The sequence below is a fragment of the Triplophysa dalaica genome, chromosome 13, assembly GCF_015846415.1.
Source record: "Triplophysa dalaica isolate WHDGS20190420 chromosome 13, ASM1584641v1, whole genome shotgun sequence".
Classification (NCBI taxonomy): Eukaryota; Metazoa; Chordata; class Actinopteri; order Cypriniformes; family Nemacheilidae; genus Triplophysa; species Triplophysa dalaica.
Window position 1 is genome coordinate 9,426,605 of NC_079554.1, and position 21,951 is coordinate 9,448,555.

General features: G+C 37.2%; 2 protein-coding genes and 1 long non-coding RNA gene across 5 annotated transcripts; 2 read left to right on the forward strand and 1 right to left on the reverse strand.

Moving 5' to 3' along the window:
* Positions 1-2: 2 nt before the first annotated feature.
* Positions 3-13,950, forward strand: mtmr9 (myotubularin related protein 9). The gene is given in 12 exon segments (XM_056763918.1): positions 3-97; positions 879-1,085; positions 1,258-1,366; positions 1,485-1,610; positions 2,272-2,445; positions 2,539-2,756; positions 4,445-4,606; positions 5,396-5,412; positions 5,415-5,536; positions 6,021-6,241; positions 7,259-7,410; positions 10,337-13,950. Coding segments are annotated over 11 exon segments (1,647 nt in total). The 5' UTR covers positions 3-97; positions 879-903; the 3' UTR covers positions 10,501-13,950.
* Positions 1,423-6,130, reverse strand: LOC130434051 (uncharacterized). The gene is made up of 3 exons (XR_008908641.1): positions 5,994-6,130; positions 2,343-2,585; positions 1,423-1,624 (listed from the first exon to the last, which is right to left on the reverse strand). It is a non-coding gene; the product is annotated as an uncharacterized LOC130434051 (long non-coding RNA).
* An 840-nt stretch (positions 13,951-14,790) lies between the features above and the next one.
* tdh (L-threonine dehydrogenase) lies at positions 14,791-21,170 on the forward strand. 3 transcript variants are annotated; one of them, XM_056763919.1, is made up of 9 exons: positions 14,791-15,028; positions 17,488-17,686; positions 17,861-17,903; positions 18,015-18,085; positions 18,841-18,990; positions 19,067-19,239; positions 19,412-19,502; positions 19,760-20,029; positions 20,121-21,170. In XM_056763919.1, exons 1-9 carry the CDS (start codon positions 15,008-15,010, stop codon positions 20,258-20,260), a joined length of 1,158 nt encoding a protein of 385 aa, XP_056619897.1. In that variant the 5' UTR covers positions 14,791-15,007; the 3' UTR covers positions 20,261-21,170. The 3 variants fall into 3 exon arrangements, with proteins under 3 accessions (XP_056619897.1, XP_056619898.1, XP_056619899.1); XM_056763920.1 differs by lacking the exon at positions 14,791-15,028 and adding an exon at positions 16,008-16,216; XM_056763921.1 differs by lacking the exon at positions 14,791-15,028 and adding an exon at positions 16,245-17,054.
* The last annotated feature ends 781 nt before the right edge of the window (positions 21,171-21,951 follow it).

The following is a 21,951-nucleotide window of genomic DNA, read 5'->3' on the forward strand; positions in this document are numbered from 1 at the left end:
AACCAGTAGGTGGCGATATTGCTTCACATTTGTATGCCGACTGTCTGTCACCCAATCCAGCAAAGAAGTGGGGACAAGGAAGTAGAGGAGGTGTCAGGTGAGGGGAATGCTATTGTTATTGCAACACAAAATAGCATAAGTGCATTTGATTTAATCATAAATCGTTATTGATTTAAACTAGATCTGCGGTTTTCATTGACTACATCTGTATAGTTTCGACGTAAGATTTGAGTTATATTGAAGCGACGTGGAGCAAATCTTCCCGTCTGTTTTCATTAACGTTACATTGCGAGTTAAGATAAATAGATACATTGAAGCTGTCACAGAAACTGTAAAGACATTGATCTTCCATGTTTATGTTACTCGAAATAAATAAAACGAATGTGATGTTGTTTTCTGTTGGATGCGATTCACCCTGTAGATGTAATACACACCGCATCTTTTTCGTAATCTACAACAACTGTTGAGATTTAAATCAGTAACGTTTACTACAAAACGTGTTTATGTGAATAAATAGCATTGTGGATATTGCTGTATTGTACGTTATGAATATGCACAAGGACACCACTGACCGTCCTGATTTTGTTACTGTATTAAATGATTAACGATTACCTTTTACAGCTTTCGTTAAGCATTTAAAAACCACCAGGGTTAAAATTCTGACCTAATATTTTACAATGAACACACTTTTTTTTTTAACTTGGACTTCTGAATTCATTAAATGATTTGTGAATTATTTCTGCTATCACATTTTAGAAAAGCACCGTCATTGTATTTCAATAATTGTGCAACAGATCTACAGTATATAAAAAAGATTTTCGGTATTCATTATTACTGTTTTATATACTCAAATAACAATTTTTCATTGATCGTGACAGGATACTTGCACCTCTTTATGTAACAATGGAGTTTGCCGAACTGATCAAGACCCCTCGTGTGGATGGGGTGATCCTCCACCGACCCTTCATGCCCAAGGTGGAGGGAACTCTTTGTCTGACGGGACATCACCTCATCCTGTCCTCTCGACAGGACAACACAGAGGAGCTGTGGCTGCTCCATGCCAACATTGACTCGACTGAGAAAAGGTACTGTTATACTTCATTCATCTTTGTAGATATATTATATATTTTTTTGTATACTTCAAGTTTTATATATAGAGGTTTTGCATAATAAACAAACATTTAGTAGTATCAATGATTCATATTTCATTAATAACTTATGCAATTGAATTTAACCTTGTTGTAAAATTGGGTGCAGGTTTCTCGGGTCACTTGGAACTATTATTGTGAAATGCAAAGACCTGCGAGTGATTCAGCTGGACATACCTGGCATGGAGGAGTGTCTCAACATTGCCAGCTCAATTGAGGTAAATCTGAACTCATCAATCACTCATTACGCAGGATTAACATAAACAGACTAGGATAACCAGAAAATAATTTTATTTGTCCTTTTTGATGTGTTCATGTTATATGTTTGTGTTTCAGGCTCTTTCAACGCTTGACTCTGTCTCCCTGATGTATCCATTTTTCTACCGTCCTCTCTTTGAGGTCATAGAGGATGGATGGCAGTTGTTCCGTCCAGAAGAGGTTTTCAAGGATCTGGAGTCTATGGTATTGTTTTATCCCTGGAAGACATTGAGGTCAACAATCAAAAGTTGTAATGATATTTCTCAGTGCATTGTGGATAGTTTTTTAGGATGTTCGGTGTAAAGTAAATAATTTGGACTGCATGTTGTGAGCTTCCAATTTTAATACAAATAAAGGGTAAAATACACTACAAGACTTTTGCCCAGATTGTCAGTCTGGACTTGATGCAGAAAGTCTGTGCCAGTCTTTAGATCAGTGTGTTTCTATCTGAAAATTTAATAAGGCTAGTGTTTCATAAAACAGTTTTAAACCTAGTCTCCCTGTTCAGACTTGGACTTGTCTCGGTTTTGTTATTTGTGAATATTCAAGTTCAAAGAGAGTGTAACTGCACATTAATGTACATTAATAAAAAGATTTCTGCAAAGTTATCACAAAAACAGTTATGTAAGTACAATAATATGGAAATACTTCTTGCACATGGGATTACATGTTAAATTAAATTGTAGCAAGGATCCCAGTTCCATCTCTTTATTAATAAAAGGGACCACAGCCTAAAAAATCTTGAAGACCCCAGCATTAGCCTCTATAAAATGATAATGCTGGCATGTTTGCAACATTGACAGCAGCTGTACCCTCTCTGTACTTTCAATGTCCCAGAACAAAAAATTCTACTATCCTCTTTCAGACAGATGAATGGAGACTAAGTGAGGTGAATAAAGACTTCAGCGTGTGCCCCTCCTATCCATCCTTACTGACCGTGCCCAAAGATATTGATGATGAAACCCTCTGCAAAGCTGCTTCCTTCCGCCACGGTGGCCGGTTTCCTGTGCTTAGTTACTATCATAAGAAAAACGGCATGGTCAGTGGTTCACTTTTTGTCATATGTGTTTTTTATTATATAAAAATATGTGTGATACAGATCTGTTCAGCCTATCCTCTATGCTGTCCCCAGGTGATGATGCGAGCAGGGCAGCCACTTACTGGAACCAATGGCCGTCGCTGCAAAGAGGATGAAAAACTGATAAATGCCACACTTTGCGTAGGGAAGCGCGGTTACATCATCGACACGCGGACGATAGCTGTGGCACAACAGGCTAAAGCCCGCGGAGGTGGATTTGAACAGGAAGCGAACTACCCACAGTGGAGGAGGATCCATAAAGCTATTGAGAGGTTTGTACCCACTAAATCCCACACTAAAATACTATTAACTTCCTGAAGTTCTTGCGGTTAAACTTGACTTGAGTAGACAAAGAGGCACCATGACTAGTTGTATATCTTTCAACTTTGTGAAATCCAGTGAAGTATTTATCCTTGAAAGGGTCTGTATCAATACGTTAGGGTTGTCAAACGATTATTCGAGATTAATCGCATCCAGAATAAAAGTTTGTGTTAACATAATATCAGGGATGCACGATAAATGATCTGCCATATCGGTATCGTCCGATAAATGGTCATTTTGGTCGATAATAACATTAAGGCCTATATATTATAGCCTATATATCATAAATCATTTTCTCTGGTTAAACTTCTTCAGCTGCACGCTGCTCACAGTTAAAATACAGTTCAGTACTATCTTTCTGTCATGATCATTCAGTTACTGCTATTAGCAAAACATCGTTGATGTAGGTACAGTATGTAGATACAGTATTAATGAATATGTCATTTATAGAAGCAAAAGCATATTTTTTGAATCAGACAGCAGTCTTCATGCTTTCGGTCTTGAGACCTCTTAGACATATGGCAATATGAAAAAATGACATATTACGAAAAAATGTTCTGGGTTGCTCTGGAAGAACATCTTTAATTAGTTTATTAAATAAACAGTATACCAGGAAAGTTTAGGTTATTTTTTTTATATTCATATTTAGATACTGTATATTGGCCATGTTTCGTTTATCAGCTTCCATTGTTAAAGAATTATCGTTATTGGCCAAAATTAACATATCGGTGCATTCCTACATTATAAATGTCTGTGTACTGTGAATTTTAATTTTGTATTTAAAAACACATACATACAAACATATTTAGGAAATATTTACATGTATTTATTTATATTTACCAATAATTTAAATTAAATATAAATGTTTATTCATGTCTGTATGCATGTATGTGTATGTGTATGTGTATGTGTATGTGTATGTGTATGTGTATGTGTATGTGTATGTGAATGTGAATGTGAATGTGTTTCTAAATACAAAATTAATATGCACACTACACAGACATATATTTTGAAAACACAAATTTTCAATCTGCATGTGATGAATTGTTTGACACCCCTAATACTCTAATTATGAAACACAACTTTGTTTAGGTAGACCCATAAAAACATCCCTTCAGTCCCAGATTTCGCATAAAGTCAGCCAATCTCAAGTACATTTACATTTAGTCATATGGCAGACGCTTTTATCCAAAGCGACTTACAGTGCACTTATTAAAGGGACAATCCTCCTGGAGCAACATGGAGTAAAGTGTCTTGCTCAAGGACACACTGGTGGTGGATGCTGGGATCGAACCAGCAACCTTTGATTTACCAGTTCAGTGGTTTAACCCACTAGACTACTAGACCACCATCTCACCCGAGGACAAGTAGAGCTTGTCAGATCGAAAAAGTACTAGTTGTATTTGCCTTATGCGTCAAATCATTAGTGAACAAACTGTGAGTGTGTGCCAACGGAGAATAGTACCCATTACAGTTTTATCAGGTTCTTTTTGCTTAAAAATTGTATGCCAACCTGCAAAGACTTCGTATGCATTGCAGCAGAAATGCTGTTTTAACCACAAAATTGTATGCAAGAAGAGTAATTATTAGAGAGAGGTTCTCGAAGTGAATCAGTATTCTGACCCGTGTTCTCTCACAGGTCCAGCGTTTTTCAGGAGAGTCTGATAAAGCTGGTGGAGGCCTGCAATGATCAGTCACACAGCATGGACCGCTGGCTCAGCAAACTTGAGGCTTCCAACTGGCAAAGTCACGTTAAGGAAATCCTCACCACCGCTTGCCTGGCTGCACAGTGTATTGACCGGTAAGTCTCTCTCTCTCTCTCTCTCTCTCTCTCTCTCTCACTCTCACTCTCTCACTCACTCACTTCACTCACTCACTCACTCACTCACACACACACACATAGAACGACTCTTAGCATTTTGAGTAACTGTGTTAATTACTGTTTCTCCCACATTTCTAGTAGAGCTCATTTTGGTAATTTCTTCTGTTGTCGTGCTGTAATCATCATTAGGTTCATGCCACCACAGCTGTTTAAAGGCTTCATTATCAAGTTTGTGGTGGTGTGTGTGATTTACATTGATTCCTGTGCTCTAGTCAAGTAGGTGCATAAGTACCACATGACTGATCACTCTTAAGCAGCAGGAAACGTAGGGATGTTCGGATTGGCTGAAGTGATGATGCTGAGTTGTTAGGTGAAATGCAGCAGACAGAGAAACATGTCACTTTGGTACTTTTATTAGGTTCTAAGAAACACACATTTTTGTGTGGAATTCTTGGTTCTAGTTTTTATATAAAGATCGTTTTGTTATATGTGTTGTAGTTACAACTTTAACCAGCAGGGGCTTACAGGTCCATGCTAACCACCCAACCTCATACCATTATTTGGACAAACATGCATTTCCGACCCTCATTGGTTAAGACTGCTGACACAAATATTTTTTTAATGAACAACTTTGGGAAGTCTGTCTGCAAATGTCCTTCTGTCTCAGCATACTTAATGCTTTGATAAAACATCACCATAATGTTTGATGAGATGTTAATTTTTCCCATTTTTATTTTTCATAATGTGTGTTGTGTGAATTTTTTATAGGGAAGGGGCATCGGTGCTGGTCATGGCACAGAGGGCACAGATTCTACACTTCAGGTGACCTCTCTGGCCCAGATCATCCTCGATCCTGAATGCAGAACCATCCGCGGCTTTGAGACTCTGATTGAACGAGAGTGGTTGCAGGTGAGAGAAGTTACTGGGAAGACTTAAAAGCGGGCTGTCCGATTTCCAAATTATGCTTGTTTAGACAAATTCGGGCCGAGTACCAAAACAACAAAAAATTCAGCCTTCCCCCTTTAAGGTGACGTAGAATGGGAACTGTAGTTACCTAGGCATAGAAACATAATGCCTAGGTAAAGGGATGGTTTACACAAAAATAAAAATTCTGTCATTATTTATTTACCCTCGGGTTGGTCTAAAAACCTATATTTAAAACCTTACGTTGTCATAAAAGATAATACTTTATGAAATGTCTCTGTGGTATTGTGTCTATACATCGGAAGTCAGTGGTGGCCAGTGTGGTTACCAGTAGGCCTGGCTAGTGCATGTAATGCAATGCACAAACTGGATGATTGAGACACCACTGGTTGTATGTATTTTAGTAAAATTTAAAGGAGGTGAAAGTGAAATGTGGCTTAACCTCTGAACTGGTAACCTTCTCCTTCAGGCCGGTCACCCCTTCCAGCAGCGTTGCGCTCAGTCTGCATACTCAAACGGGAAGCTGCGGAGTGAAGCTCCAGTGTTCCTCCTCTTTCTGGACTGTGTGTGGCAAATCCTGCGTCAGTTCCCCTGTTCCTTCCAGTTCAACGAGAAATTCCTCGTCATCCTCTTCGAACATGCCTATGCCTCACAGTTCGGCACTTTCCTTGGAAACCGTGTGGCTGAGAGGTTAGCATTCCCCTCCATTTCTGTCAGTTTCCTGTACAGTTGTTGTTACTGTAATTGGCTCATACTCGCATATACCTCACATTCACAGAAAATAAATCAACGTGTCTCTAACCGGCCATTGCAGTTTAGACCTGACACCAGCACGAAAGCTCTGTGTTACAGGTTGAACATAGCAGGCTGTAATTCTGCCATCTCACTCTAACCGTGGAAAGTTAGATTTGGGGTCAAAGATCATAACCCCAATAGTTTACTTTACTGCGTCAGCAGAGGTCAACCAGTAGCTGACATTGACCCTTTTGTGTTTGTCTCTTATTTCCGAGCAGGATTGTTTTGTGATTGTTTGTGTTACGTTTCAAAATGTTCGGAAACTGTTCTGGCAATATTTGGTATCTTGTGGTGTGACGTTATTAATCTGACCTTTAGACGCAGGTTTCACTTAGTTTTTTTAGTTAACTGTGTATTTGAAGAGTTTGGTTCCAAAATGAGATAACTCTGTTTTAAAGATTTTCAAAAATGATGTTTTTGATTCTGTTATCATGTTTTTATTGTGTTAGTTAGCTTAATTTTTGATTTATTATGACTAAAAACAAACCAACTGCAGTTTGATTGATATATTAATCGTAATGCACACAAACAAACATGATTTTGGAACCAATATATTTTTTCTATATTTGTTCTTCAAGATGCATTAGATCAGGAGTGATGAATAACTTTATATTTAAGATTGAGTAGTGTAACATTTCTAAAGGCCAACATTAAAATCATCATTTAAGGGATAGTTCAACCAAAAATTTTAATTCTGTCATCATTTACTCACCCTCTGGTCAGTTCAATCCTATATGACTTTCTTTCTTCTGCACAACACAAAATAAAATATTTTGAAGAATGATGGTAACCGAACAATGGAGGTACCCATTCACTTCTATTGTATGGGCACACAACAAGTGCAGGTCAATGGGTACTGCCTGTGTTTAAACTGTTACACATGAACACATTTAACTGTGTTTAATGATTCAGGGTGAAGCTGCAGCTGTCTCGGAAGACTGTTTCTCTGTGGTCGTGGGTGAACAGACCTCAGGAGCTCGAGAGATTTCACAACCCACTGTACGAGCCCAACAGCCTTGTCATCTGGCCGTCTGTGGCACCTCAGAGTCTTCTGCTGTGGGAGGGTGAGCACCCGACAAACATCTCTTACAATTTTCTCATTTGTCTTTATATTCTCTTTGTCATATCCTGAATATAAATGTTTTAATACATATATGCCCGGTTTCAGGTTTAAGGCTAATGCCAGACTAAAATGAATGTTTGAGCAGTTTAAGCGTAAAATAACTCACCTTAAAACATGTTTTTACGTAAATGTTTTTACTAGGGGTCTTTAAAAAATTGCTTAAATATCCTAATTTAACTAAGGCTTAGTCCGGTTTTAAACTAAGCCCTGTCTGTGAAACTGGGCCTCGGTGTATATTTAGTACATTGTTATAAAAATGATGTTGATATCTTGTGTAAAATACGTGAGCCTGTAGAGGGCAGCAGTGTTTGGTATGATGTTATTGCTTCGGAGCTGTGAGACATTTGATGTGTGGCTTTTAAAATCTGGTTTTTAAATCAAGGGTCTTCAGTCCTTAACTCCCCCCACCCCGACAGAATGTTTTAGATGTCTCCCTTTATACTTCCTGATTCTACCCTTCAGTTTGTTAGGGTGTTATATAGGGGATATCTAAAACGTTCTGGAATGGGCGTCCTGAGGACTGTAGAAGGAAACCCTTTTTTAGTGATCACAATGGCATGTCACATACTGTAGATACAGTATGTTGTAAGTCAGGAGCAAACACTGAAGCTTATTTTCCGATAAATTGTCATTATAAAAGTTGTCAGTAGTGTTGAATTCTTTTATTTGCTTAAGCATTGATGTGTGTCTATATTACATAATGTCTGTTGTGTACATCTTAAATGCCCAGACAAACATTCTGGTTGTCTGGAGATAAGCATGTCATTTGACTTAAGCAAAGTAATTTCTGACTGTTGATAAGCCAACCCAATAAAGAGTGTATTGTAGGGGTGGTTTTCAAGACATAAATTCGGAAAAGATAAGAAAAAAGATTTTATGTATATGGAATATTTAACCATTTTTTTGGTAATTGGGATACTGTGACTTTTTAAGCATTGAGGAAGAGACTTTTGGTATTAGTTTAATTGTGAAACCTGAACATCATTGCTATCCCAAAGTAAAGTCATATTAAAGTGGACGTTTCGTTTTCTAAGGTTTGAAATGGCAGTTTTCAATCTTTCAGTGTCAAACACAAGTCACGTGGAATTAACAGGCGTGACAAATGCACAACCCCTATGACCTCTGTGCCATTCATTTTTTTAAGCCTCACCTCTGGAGTTTGTCATGCTTCTGTTTTAAAGGTGCAGTGAAAGCTACTCTTTCAGCTGAAGCAGCCAAGCAGACATTTAGTTTAATGCTGGGCTTTACTTTCAGTCACGTGAGCAGATCTCATGAGCAGAACTCAGGAGATACACACTTTTTCCTCATTCTTTATTATTACAAAATATTTAACAATAAAGACGTGTGTAGTTTATTTACAAAAATTGGAATTCAATTCAATTGAATTAAGTTCTTTTATAATACTTTAGTGGGTCTTTGTATTTTTCAAGACTAAAATACATCAATCCTTGTCATTTTAATTTTTAATTTCAGTTTCTTTTATGATCCATTTACATGTTTTGATTTAGCAGATTACTTATCCAAAGCAATTTAGAATGAGAGGGCATTTAACATTTTGTCAATGTAGTGCCATCTATAAAGCCATTTATACAAGTAGGATCCGAGTTTAAGAATTGTTCAAAGGAAAATTTGTTTTTTTATTTGCATTAAGACTGTTGATTGATAGTGCTTGGTCAGGTGTTTGGTAACAGGTGTGTGTTTAGTTTTTTGAATGTGAATTCCACTGGAGAGGAACAGAATGGGTAAATGTTCTTTTAAAAGAGATGTTGTTGTGATGTAACAACCAGGAATAACTCACTGACCGAGTGTACATGGTGAGTGACGACATAAACCCGTAGGGCTGAGTCAAGGTTACATTCGTGCAAAACAAGAAACTGTGTTGCATTCTCAAACATATAAGGTCTGATTTTCCTGATGTTGTTCTGTTGTAAAACTGTTATAGGTTTTCGAATAAGATAAGAGAACGGATAAAGTAAGAGAATTGTCATTTTAAGGTAATTTTACAGCATTTTAAGCATTTAAACACACTATAAACGTTTATGAGGAAATTGGTTTAAGAGTTAGAGAATCAGGGAATTTAATTACCTTTTGCATTGAACAATTATTAATTTTGTCTTGAAGTAATAGTTCACCCAAAAATGAAAATTCTGTAATTTACTCAAACATGTATGACTGACTTTCTTCTGCAGAGCATAAAAGAAGATATTTTGAAGAATGTTATTAGCCGGCATCCATTTACTTGCATCAGTCTTTTGTCCGTACAATATGTGACAGCGCTGTTCGGCTTTCTTCAAAATATCTTATTTGTGTTCTGCAAAAGAAAGTCACACAGGCTTAAAATGAAAGGGTGAGTAAATGATGAAAGAATTTTCATTTTTGGATGAACTATCACTTTAATTCTCAGAATTCTAAAATGCACAATTGAGGTTGATACTGAGGTCATTCGGGAAATATCCTTATAAATCTAATGTTAATTTCACAGCTGGGTGACTGTAATTGATCTGTGTCCTCTACCAACATCAATAGAAGCAGTCATCTGTGTTTGTGCTGAGAAACATGGGTGTAATGATGCCATACGTCATTGAAGATGCCAGTCACACTGTACGGTTGCGCAACATTAAAGCATTGTGGCCTTTTGCACAACTAGCCAGTCACCCGGTGCATTTGAAAATGCTTGGTATGGATCGATTTGTACAAGCTTGTGTCATTCTATGTGGCACATATATAACAACCTACTATATTTACATTGTTAACACACCCTCCACTTATTTCATTCCATTTATGACATGAAGATCAAAATTGGAGCATGACTGATTTAAAACAGCTGCTTTACATTTGCATTTGAATGTATGTTATTTTCCCTATAGGGGTATTTCTTCGCTGGAATCGTTCCACCAAGTGTTTGGATGAGGCTTATCAGGAGATGGTCCATATTATAGAGTACAACAAGGAGCTGCAGAACAAAGTGAACAGCCTACGGAGGCAGCTGGCCGAGCTTGAGACCGAGGACACCCCACTGCAGACACCGTAGGACATGCCAACACATCATGCTAAGAGATTTCAACACTCCTGATTTTTCGTGTCTGTTCCACTGAAAAGGGGCTGTCCCATAGTGTACATTTTGAATATACACACACATACACACACATGCTCCTCTTACTTATCCTGCCCATTTTTCCCTTTTCCTATTCCATTGCTCAACTTTATTCACATTAATAAGTTAACTTAGCCTTCAACAGGCATTAGTTATGGATTTGACTATATTGTCACTATATTCGCTTCTGTCTTAGTATGTCATTGTGGTTAAATATTTTCACTCAAACACTATGCCAACTTTGTGTACTCATCTTACTGACATTGTTTACTGTCAAGATAGCTGATTGGCTGAGAGGGTTCGGACCAGATCTGGATGTCATTTCAGTACAGACTTTATTTAGAAATTGTGTGCTGCCGTTTACACGTTCTCAGAGAAAAGGGATTACTCATGAGCCATAGTTTATTTTAAGCCCTGCGCCACAAAGTGCAATGGACAATGTCGCTATAAAGCAATAGCGGTTTTAAAAGGGAATGAATTTGGAATTGACAGTGGCATGATAGAACAGTCCTCTGAGTCTTACATAATCTTACTATTTCCAAAGAGATCATATGAATAAGAAACTGCATAATTAATACTTGATTGTTTAACACAAGAAAATATCTTTTGTGCACTGGTTAGATTCGTAGTTGTTAAAGTATTTGAAACATTGTTACTAATTTTCATTAAAAGTATTGTTTTACGGTGTGTTCTTTTATCTTACCCCCTTTAACATTATTATTTATTGTTCTCCCGTTAGGTAAAGTAAGTCAAGTCCGGCCTCAATCATAAGGATTTCAAATACTCGCAATTTGGTCCTTCAAGGAGTAGCCACACCCATACATGAATAATTATTACTTTGCATCTTGCCCAATGCCGTAAATTAATAACAATCTTCCAACCAGTCCATTACTTTTTAGACACTGGTTAAGAAATAAGCAAAAATAAGAGACAATCTTCATGCACTTATTTTGACTCATTAGCCTTAATTCTCAAGTTCCTGTGTGGCACACAAACTTTGTTCATTTTATCAAACTTTACCTACAATATGCAGTACATATACATTTGTCCATAGTCATCCTTCAGTTTACTGGCGTGTAAAACAGCAGTTCTGGTGGGCCAATTATTAAATTCTCCAGAAAACTGTTTCTCCTCTGCATGCCTAGACAAGCTTGTCAAAAGGCAAACAAGGAGATTTAGCTTCAAAGTCTTGCACCTTAAAAATCTCTGCCGTCTGACACTTCCTTGAATCTCTCTGATGCGGAGATAAAATCTAGGGTGATGAGGAAAGACACTTTCAAAATCAAACACCCTATAATTTCAACCAGTATTTAAACTTCTATATCGTAGTCCAGATCGTGCAGTTTATTCTCTAGTAAACTTTGCAAATCTTAAATTCCATTCTTCCTCTGGGTCGAATATTTTTAACAATTCATTTTTTGTAGTTATTTTTGTACAAATGATTGTACATTATTTTCAAAAATGAATCTTTGCATCCTTGGTAGTAATAATTTCCCATCCTTAGTCCTCAACATTTCTAAATAAACAATTTGTTTTATAACGTTTTATTTTACACACATCTTACGTTCTGCTGTCATGGGCACTCCATCTTCAATTGCCATAACATGAAAAGTAAATAGTCAACAACATACTTTTTCCCTCAATCAATATGTTTTAATTCATCTTTTAATTTATTATAACACTTTCTTTTTGTTTAGAGTTTAAGTACTGGATATTATACCATTTACTGAACATTTATTGTCTGTTGTTAGAATGTTCCTCCTGTTTATATGTGACCTTAAAACCGGTGAGCTCTGAGTAGTGGGCTGTGCTTGGAACTGACTCATGTTAATCTGTAAACCGTTTCACTTCAGAATGAAAGCCCCACAAATTCTGTCCTCCATGCATAATGATTTTTACAAAACTCCTGTACTTTTTTTAAACAAACATATTTTTTCTCACTTTTTATCAGAAATGTTTTTTTCTATTGTTGCGTTTTAGACTATCAATTCGTAGTTATAATTGCTTTCGTTTATTTCTGTATAAGATTCAATTAAATTCCAATTTCAAAAGTTCAAAGGACTTATATGACACTGTGCTCTATGTGTTTGCAAAATTTCACAACTTTTCTCACCTTCTATTGCTTCTTCCATGGCAGAAGAATAATAAGAAATAACAGATACAATAACAACAGATAAAATAGGTAAATGTATTCCATCCAAACTGTAAAATGGCAATGTAAACATCCACATGTCAGTGTACTACAAACCGTAAAGAGACAGATAAATGTTAAAGGCATCCATACTCCTTAATTTTTTGGTGGTTCCATAGGACTTTCAGGTCCATCGATTGAGTGTGAGGTGCTGCAAAGAACTTGAGATACTCTGTTTGGAATTGTCTTTCTGTTTGGGCCTTGGCCATGTAACTTTAGCTTAAACGGGAGGACTTCTTGCGAAAGAACCGCTTTTTGTGGTTAACTGCTGGTGCTGAAGTTGTTGCTAAAGCTTCTGTTTTTCTATCAGTTGCTGTTTTAAGTGTTTGAAGCCTGCACAACCTTGCAAGCCCTCACCCCGCCCATCATTTTCATCGATATCTAACATCTTATTGACTTCACTGTGACAGGGAATATTGGGCTTTCTGCAGTGTAGTTTTGAGCTTCTTTAAAATTTATTTTTGCTTTGCCTGCTTGAAAGCAGAACACGTTTAATTTTTCTATATAAGAAAGAAAGAAGAAAAAGCCATTATTATATAATAGGGATGGGCATTTCAAGCAAAAATAATATTCGATAACCGCACCCATATAGGCTGCACGCAAGCGTGTTTATAGGCTACACACACACATGGAAAGAGAGAGACCAGTAACGCTTTCAATCTATATGATGACAAACGCGCTGAAAATATATTAATATAATAAACGGAACATGACGGAAGGTATTACGAACAGCCTGAATGAAGGCACAGTGTCAGCTGGTCGGAAGCATAACTTTAGCGATCATCTTATGATGAGGGCTGGAATTTGCTTGTGCATCTAGCATTCAACTTTGTTGATGTGATCGTGAAACTAGCCAGCGGTTGCTGCTGACCTGTGGATGGATCTGCTGGGTGTTTCACACTCAAATAAATGTGCAATGTAGCGGTTGACCTAATGCAATGTTTTTGTTTATGGTTGGTTTTGATACTGGATATGGAATGGACATTGCTATCAGGTGTATAATCATATATTTTTATTTGATGACATTTTGGCACTTAATGTCATAATAAACTGACGTATCATTAACATTTGGCACTGTATAATTGTCATAATTGTTTGTACTGTGTCATGACCTGCTTTAAAAATGTGTTATTAATAGAATTGTATGCAAAGTATGTTACATTTTGTGGGCATTAATAAATCATTTAATGAACAGATGTTTGATGTTTAGGCACTTAAATGGAGAATCTTTAAATGGTCTGCTTCCAAAGAGATAAGTGTTGATACAATGTTGTTATCTTATCAGCAAGACAGATAAAAACTACTGTTGGTGAATAATTGTCAAACTTATTGGGATGTTATGGTGTCTAGACCTCTCAGATATAGTTTATATATAGTATTTAAAATATGTAGTAACTTTAAAATGAATGAATAGCTAATTATATTAAAATAGTGTATTTGAATATTACCCTGGTACAGCTTCATCCTTTTTTAATACAGTTGTCTAAAAGTAACTGCAACATACCTTTATATTTGATGCACTCCTACATATATAAACTCAAGCTGCTTAAAGGATCTTATCTCTCACCATATAAACATATGTGTGCTTTCCCAGCCCATTATCCGTAATGTACTGTATTTACAGGGGCATGGACCTTAAACACGTACCAAGCTATACACTCAAGTTTCAAATTCCTCTATACAGGACCTCCCATGTGTCTGTCACTCCTGTAACTGTGTTGTTATTCTCAAACATCAAGTGACCACAGTCATGTACTTTATGCTGCACTGATGCTCAATGATTTCCTCACACCTATTTCTATAAATACTGTGTTGACTTCAGAACGTTGTATTCACTTTGTAATCTGCAAACATATAACATAAAATGGTGTGATAAACACATTGGCAGATGAGCCCAAACAGTAACCGACAATAACCCCTAGAGCAAACAACAGTCTGAAGTGTGTCACTTTGAGTTGCTTATTAACCATTCAAGGGACGGGGAAAACCTTGTTAATAGAGGGGATTTGCCCTACAGCTACTATTGCTGAAACACATCAGATATGTGTTCTAGCATTGACCTCATTAGATGGAGAAGCCTCAAATGCACCCAGAGTGATGGATTTGAGTTTTTAAGCGACTTTCAAGCAGATCAATTGATCTGAGAGGGGGCTGTAATGAGTAGTGGCAATGGCGAAGGATAACATAAAGGATAACATAAAGGCTTTAAAGTCATACTGATGGCAGATCGCAATCTAACTGCAAAACGAATGAATGATGCAAATTGCTGGAAAGGTAACATTCCTCTGTTGTTTTCCAAGAATTTCTCGGGTTTCAAAGTTTTACACATGAGGCAACACATTGTTTTTTTCAAAAGTAACAAAAATGCAAAGATAATATGTAAAATTTATGAAATGAAGAGTAAAATCAGCAGCTATACTAATCTATGATATTCTACATGTCAGGTTTAAAGTCTTACAGTTAAAAAAAGCAGAAACTCAATTTTTGTCGTTTTAGAAAATGGCAACTGTAGTATCTACAGTAACACCTTGTCTACACCGGACGTGGTGTGGCACGATGCGACACGACAAAAGAAAAAAGAACGCATTAGTACCCATTATACATTTTTATAATGTCCCCGTTGGATGCAGCGCAGCATGATGCGACAAACCCATTTGAAGACACGGTTTAACACCAAATAAAACCAGAGCTGTTGGGGCAGCAGAGAGGCTAGTGCACAGCAAAAAATAGATTCATATATTACCTTTGATCATTTTGTTTCTCAAGCAAGTTCATCTTGATTTATGAATTTATGAACTTAAGTATCTAACTTTTCTGAAGTTATCAAAATTAAGTTTATCCTATCAACTAAATTCTTCATATTTTGATCTTACAGTCTTTTTTTTGTCAGAAAACTAGAGTAAATATTGTTTATTTCATTTTACTATTTTGCTTCTCGTGTCTTTTTAATGTATCTTCTGAATTTTAAGATATAAAAAATGTCTTTAGTACAGGAAAACAAGAAAAGAAGGAGAGATTTTTTTTTCGCAATATTAACAAAACACAAAACCTCTTTTTGTAGCTATTTCATTCTTCTAATAAAATAATGTTTTACCAAATGTACACAGTTTAGCTGTCTTACTCCCAGTCGCCACCCCATTTATTTGAATTAAACTTACTGTCCCCGTTTGACTGTTAAACAGACAGCGTTGGTTGCACCCTGAAGAGACCCTCTCAGTCGTCATGTTTCACAGACGTCAAGAGGGCGTGGCCAGGACCTCACCTCCGCCACTGACCAATCAGAGCGCCGCCGGCTTCTCTTGAAAGCCTCTTGGCCGGCGGATATAAATCCTCCGCTGTAAGCTGATGCAATACTGAAGATACTGAAAGAAGCGTCAGTGAGGAGAAGCCGGCTAAAAAGCTGCTCATTTAGCACAAAAGAACGCGTTTCCACACAATCTCCGAATCGTATTGTGTCTATAGGTGAGTAAATTTAATGATTTGAAATAAATGGCGTTTTCACTCTTTAAGATTGTGTTGATGAATCAGGGGCATCATTTCATCTGGACGCCTGTTTCCGGTGGCCTCTATTGAATTTCGTCTCGTAACGTTATTGATTAAAACAAATGATGTCGTAGTTTATTTGACAAAATTCACCTCTAAATGATTAATGCAATGTGCAATTCGGTTAAATATCTGAGTATTGTATAATGAAACCAGAGATGTTCCTCATTTTTGTCGCTTTCTCGTTGTGTCACGTTGATTTTAGTATAACGAAATACGTGAAATACGAGTCTAAGTGTCGAAATGATGAACATTCAGCCCGTTACGTGAAGGTGTTCATTCACAGGGTGTAGTCGTCATGAGCACATGAGCTCGATCACGTTGCCCACAGACCGGAGCCGATTTTAAAGTTCCTCCCAGCAGGAGTCAAATAACGTTACCCGCTATTCACAGTGTCGCTTCAGATTTTTGTCCTTCCTTGTGTAAACTATACTGGTCAAAAAAACGGATGCAAATTCCCAGCAGCCTCTCTGACCTTTAATTTCAAGAACAAACCAGCTGATAGAGTCTGAGCAGTGTTATTGTGAGGAAAAGCAGGGGACACGTAACGTTACGGAACAGCCTGCACAAACGTGGCACTATGAAGACTTTTAGAGGTCGAGACTGAGGGAATGATGTGTTCTGTATCTTGGCACAGCGCTCGACGCGTCGCCACGCGCAGAGATCTCGCCTGCTGATTGGCTACTTGTGAAGGCAGGGCAGTATAAATACTCCTCAAATTACAATTCTCATTCTTTCGAGTTACAAAATCTGCAAGGTAAGGGGTTGACAGCTCAGACATGTACAGCTTTCTTGCTTTAACTGAATGATTTCGGATGAATTATAAACTTTATTACTAACTACAAGTTGATTATTTCATTAAAGATGTGTTTTGCTGTGTATTCCATGTTGGTCTAAACGTAAACCGGTGTTCTGTCGTTTCAGGACACCTGTTATTTTAAGCACCACGTGACTGTAGGATTAGTTTTGATGAAGAGAACATTTGTTTCGATATTGAAAATCTGATATTGGTTCTTTAACGTTACTGTTTTGTTGTTTTAATGTGAAATTGAATATGAAAATCTGTGAGAATTCTCCTCGGGATTTGTGTATGAGAATAGAGAAGTTACATGAAAGTATGTAATGCCATTATAGGTTTCCCCTATTACGTGTGATGTTGACTCTATCCCTGTCAATCTTGTATTTTGCAGATAACTACTATGCCAGTTGTCAGAGTCCTGAGTAAGGTGGCAAAGCAGGCCCTGCTGGCCCCTGCGTGTGGATGCCAACCTCTGGCTGTTGCGGTACGCAACATCAGCTTTTCGCCGCGTCAGGTCACCTCTGGATCGGATGCCAGCTTTCACTCTGTGTCCTTCTCAGAGACGGACCACCCCAAAGTTCTTATCACAGGTATGACCAACACCTTGGTACTTTCACTGTTACGAAAATAACCTATCCAGTGCCAATTTTCTTACTCACATCTTTTAGCGCAAATTTAAGAAGGGGTGGTGCAAGATCACATTCCTTGTGGTTTTGTCATAACATTATATCATTTATGTGTCTGGATTTGTCTCGCTTTCTTAGGTGGCCTTGGGCAACTAGGGGTTGGGCTTGCCAAACTGCTGAGGTAAGCATACGACACAAATAATTGCATTGATTTTTAGTATTCTAGGTAGAAGTATAACCTTTTTACCAGAAGTTGTTACATAATTTTAAACGTGACTTCCTGGTTTTTCAGGAAGCGTTTTGGAAAAAACAATGTGATCCTTTCCGATATCAGAAAGCCACCAAGCAATGTCTTTCACAGCGGTGAGTCTCCCATCCCATTCAAATGGAAATTTTATCTTTTAAATGCATTTTATAGGACTGTTAATCACGATTAATCGCATCCAGAATAAAAACTTGTGTATACATAATATTTGTCTGTGTACTTTGAATATTAATTTAGTCTTTAAAAACACATTCATATACTTGTATATATTTAAGAAAAATACAAAAATTTATAAATATGTATATATAATTTCAATTATTGATAAATAAAATATATTAAAATTAAGATTTATTTATAATATATATATACATGTATGTTTATGTTTTTGTGTATATATAAATACAATATGAAAATGTGCAGTACACAACACACCAACAATTATTCGGAATTGATTAATCTCAATTAAAAGTTTGGGCGCACTCATATTTTGTATTGAAATGTTAATACTGTAATAGAATTTTGCTACTTTTAATATCGTCACTAATTGTTATCATTTAATAATAATAATTATTGTTATTATTATTAATGATAATAATAAACTACATCCTTTTGACAGGATGTTTTCTTTTTGTTCTATTGTGAGCCAAAACAAGATTAATATGAATAAATGATGAATTGAATGAAGAATTAACATTTTTTTTGGGTGTCCCCTCTTAACCTTTGCACGTCTAGTATAGTTTTGATATAAGAGTGAAGATGATAATCCTTGTGTTATAGGAGGATTATTATGTGTCGTCAGTTAGTTTTGGATGAATTGTAAGCTGATTTGAGGATTATTATTTATCATTCACAGGCCCCTTTATCTACTCTGACATTCTGGACTACAAGAATTTACGAGAGATTGTGGTTAATAACAGGATCACTTGGTTGGTGCATTACAGTGCCCTTCTGAGTGCTGTCGGGGAAGCGAATGTTCCACTTGCTCGAGCAGTCAACATCACAGGTACGTTAACATCTCATGATAATTGTAAGCTATTGAGATCTGTTTCCACGACTCATCTCATATTATACTTTTCTAGGTCTACACAACATCCTAGACATTGCTGCAGAACATGGACTTCGGCTCTTTGTCCCCAGCACCATTGGTGCCTTTGGACCAACTTCACCTCGGAATCCTACTCCAGACCTCTGCGTGCAGAGACCACGAACGATTTACGGTGTCTCCAAAGTCCATGCTGAGCTAATGGGGGAGGTAAGCTGTAGGTCACCCCTTTGCATTTTGGCTTTTATTTGTATTTTATTCATAATGACAATCGGAATGCATTGTTTTCTGTTCATCTGTCCCATGTGAGCTACAGGAACATGCAACTTTCACTCAGAATCATTTATGAGAATGAACCTTAACTTGTTTTCCTATTCCACAGTACTATCACCACCGCTATGGCCTTGACTTTCGCTGCCTGCGGTACCCTGGCATCATCTCTGCAGACTCTCAGCCCGGCGGTGGCACAACAGGTACGGCTCAGTCTGTGACTTCGGTTTTATCATTTGTTGAAATGAAACAACAAGAATGTATTTTGTTAAATTATATGAAGGACATATAGGAAACATTGAAAGTTAAAAATGTAACCAAAACTAACAATGGCATTTGTGCCACACCACTACTCCCTAAATCTTACTCGTGTTGTAACAGGACATGTTGCTACAGCAAAAAAATTTTTAGACCGGACTGATGTACAAAAAAGCTGAGTCATTCACATTGTTGTTTCCAGACTACGCCGTTCAGATTTTCCACGATGCCGTCAAGAGCGGCAAGTTTGAATGCAACCTAAAGCCAGACACCCAGCTACCCATGATGTACATCGATGATTGTCTGCGGGCCACTCTGGAGGTGATGGAGGCCCCTACAGAAACACTCAGTATGCGTACCTACAACATCAACGCCATGAGCTTCACTCCCGAAGAACTCGCTGCGGAGGTCCAAAAACAGCTGCCTGAACTGCAGGTCACATATAATATCGACCACATGCGACAGGCCATAGGTATGTTTCAATACATTCCATCACATGTCTACATTCATTTTGTCTTATCTTTGACTGAACACAACCTGAGTTCTTGGTTTTGTCTCTTTAGCTGACAGCTGGCCAATGAATTTTGATGACACCAATGCCCGCAACGACTGGGGTTGGAAGCACGACTACGACCTTCCAGAGCTGGTCCAAACGATGTTCAACTTCATCGGCTCAGACTCTCGAATAGCCCAAGCCAGCTGATTTTGAAATTGGACACTGAAAAATTGTACATATCAGAAAGATTGATAGCTACAGAGAAGAGAGATCCATGAGATGTAAATAGTAATTTGCCTTTTGGGCTAGCACATGATAGCTATAGTTGTAGATTATCCAAAAGGGTTGGGTCTCTCTTTTTCGTGGTCACGTCAGAATATCCTTCACGGGGCTTTTATCAGTGATCCACAGATCTCTCAAAAGTTGACTGGTGAAAAAGATAAAACCTACATGCCTGTCTTCAGGCAAAACAAAAGACAATCCAAAAATGAATGTGGCAGCTCATAAACTTGTTCCCAAGCTCTATTCTGACAGAAAGATTTTCGAGGTTCTTTCAAGAGAAATTCCTTTACTATACCATTTCTGAGGAGCGCAGTGTTGATATAAGGCAAGTGGTTAATGGTCATGTTCCTGATGGGTTTATGATGAGTTGTTGAAATAAGTTAGTCAAATAACTTGAGTTAAAGTGCATTCACATTCTAAAGTAAATGGCCAAATACATTCTTGATTAAACAGTGTGGGACCTAAATGTGTGCAGTAGGTCCTCTGGGAAGAAAAAGGGTGGTCATGATAAATTAAGTTATCAAATCCCTCTTGGCTGCTTTTTCTCTCTTGCGCACGTCTATTTATTCAGTCTGCTTACTTGCAAATAAAATAAACTCCAGCAATAGTCAGTCTTGCTCTGCATTATTGCAGTATATGTCAACAAGGTCACGTTTTGTCAAATGCAGGTTTTTTTGCGTTTGCCCACAAACTTGCCCACTGTGAATATATTATCCCGTGTGAAGGGGAAAGTGGGAAAACTTTAAATTATTATTTTTTAATTAAGCTTTGCATCCACATCTTTTGTTCTTCTGATCACAAAACTTGTGTCATTAAAGCTTTTTTATTTCAATTATTTTGAAGTGTCTTTGAGTTTCTGTGAAATTTGGAGTTAAAAAGAACTGATGGAACAGCTAGAAATATTATGTTAGAGAAAAAATAAAACTTGTAATATAAATATTTCACTATTTGAAAAAAAAACAATAATTCTTCAAAAAGAATTTAAAGACTAATTTGTGGAATCTACTTTTTGTCTTGCTAATCTGTGCCTCTCAAAATGCTAAATTCCTTCTGGAACATAATTCAAATGTGCACTTTGCATTCTCGTCAATTCTGATCAAAGCGATTACTGTACTATAGTAACTATTATCCTTCTTTGATATCAATTGGAGTGTAATTAGTCTCATCTGCATTTATCCCTTAAGTATGTTTTGGTTGGAGACGAGCCACGTTAATGGCTCTCCGGGAACAATGGTATCTAAATCTATATTTTCACATTATTTAGATTTCTAAAATACAAAGCAGGTGATGTAATTTGTTGGCATAGTGCTGTAACTACTAACAAAAGACTAGTCTTTCCGAAAGTAGTGCGACATTGATACGGGCCCAAGATAATGCTGATATTAGTTATGCAAGTTAACTTGCCAAACTGGAAAAAGGTTCAACTATTTAACACATGATTTGTATAAAGATTTTAGGACATGCTAAGGCAAGATCTATTTTTCCAAAAAACTGATATATACCGCACACTGTATGAGAGTTCAGGGTGCTTGGCAAAAGAAAAACTTGGCGCCTCTTTGCCACCTGTAACATGATAGTCATGTGTATCCAACATCCAGGTTTTATTTGAGGCTGAT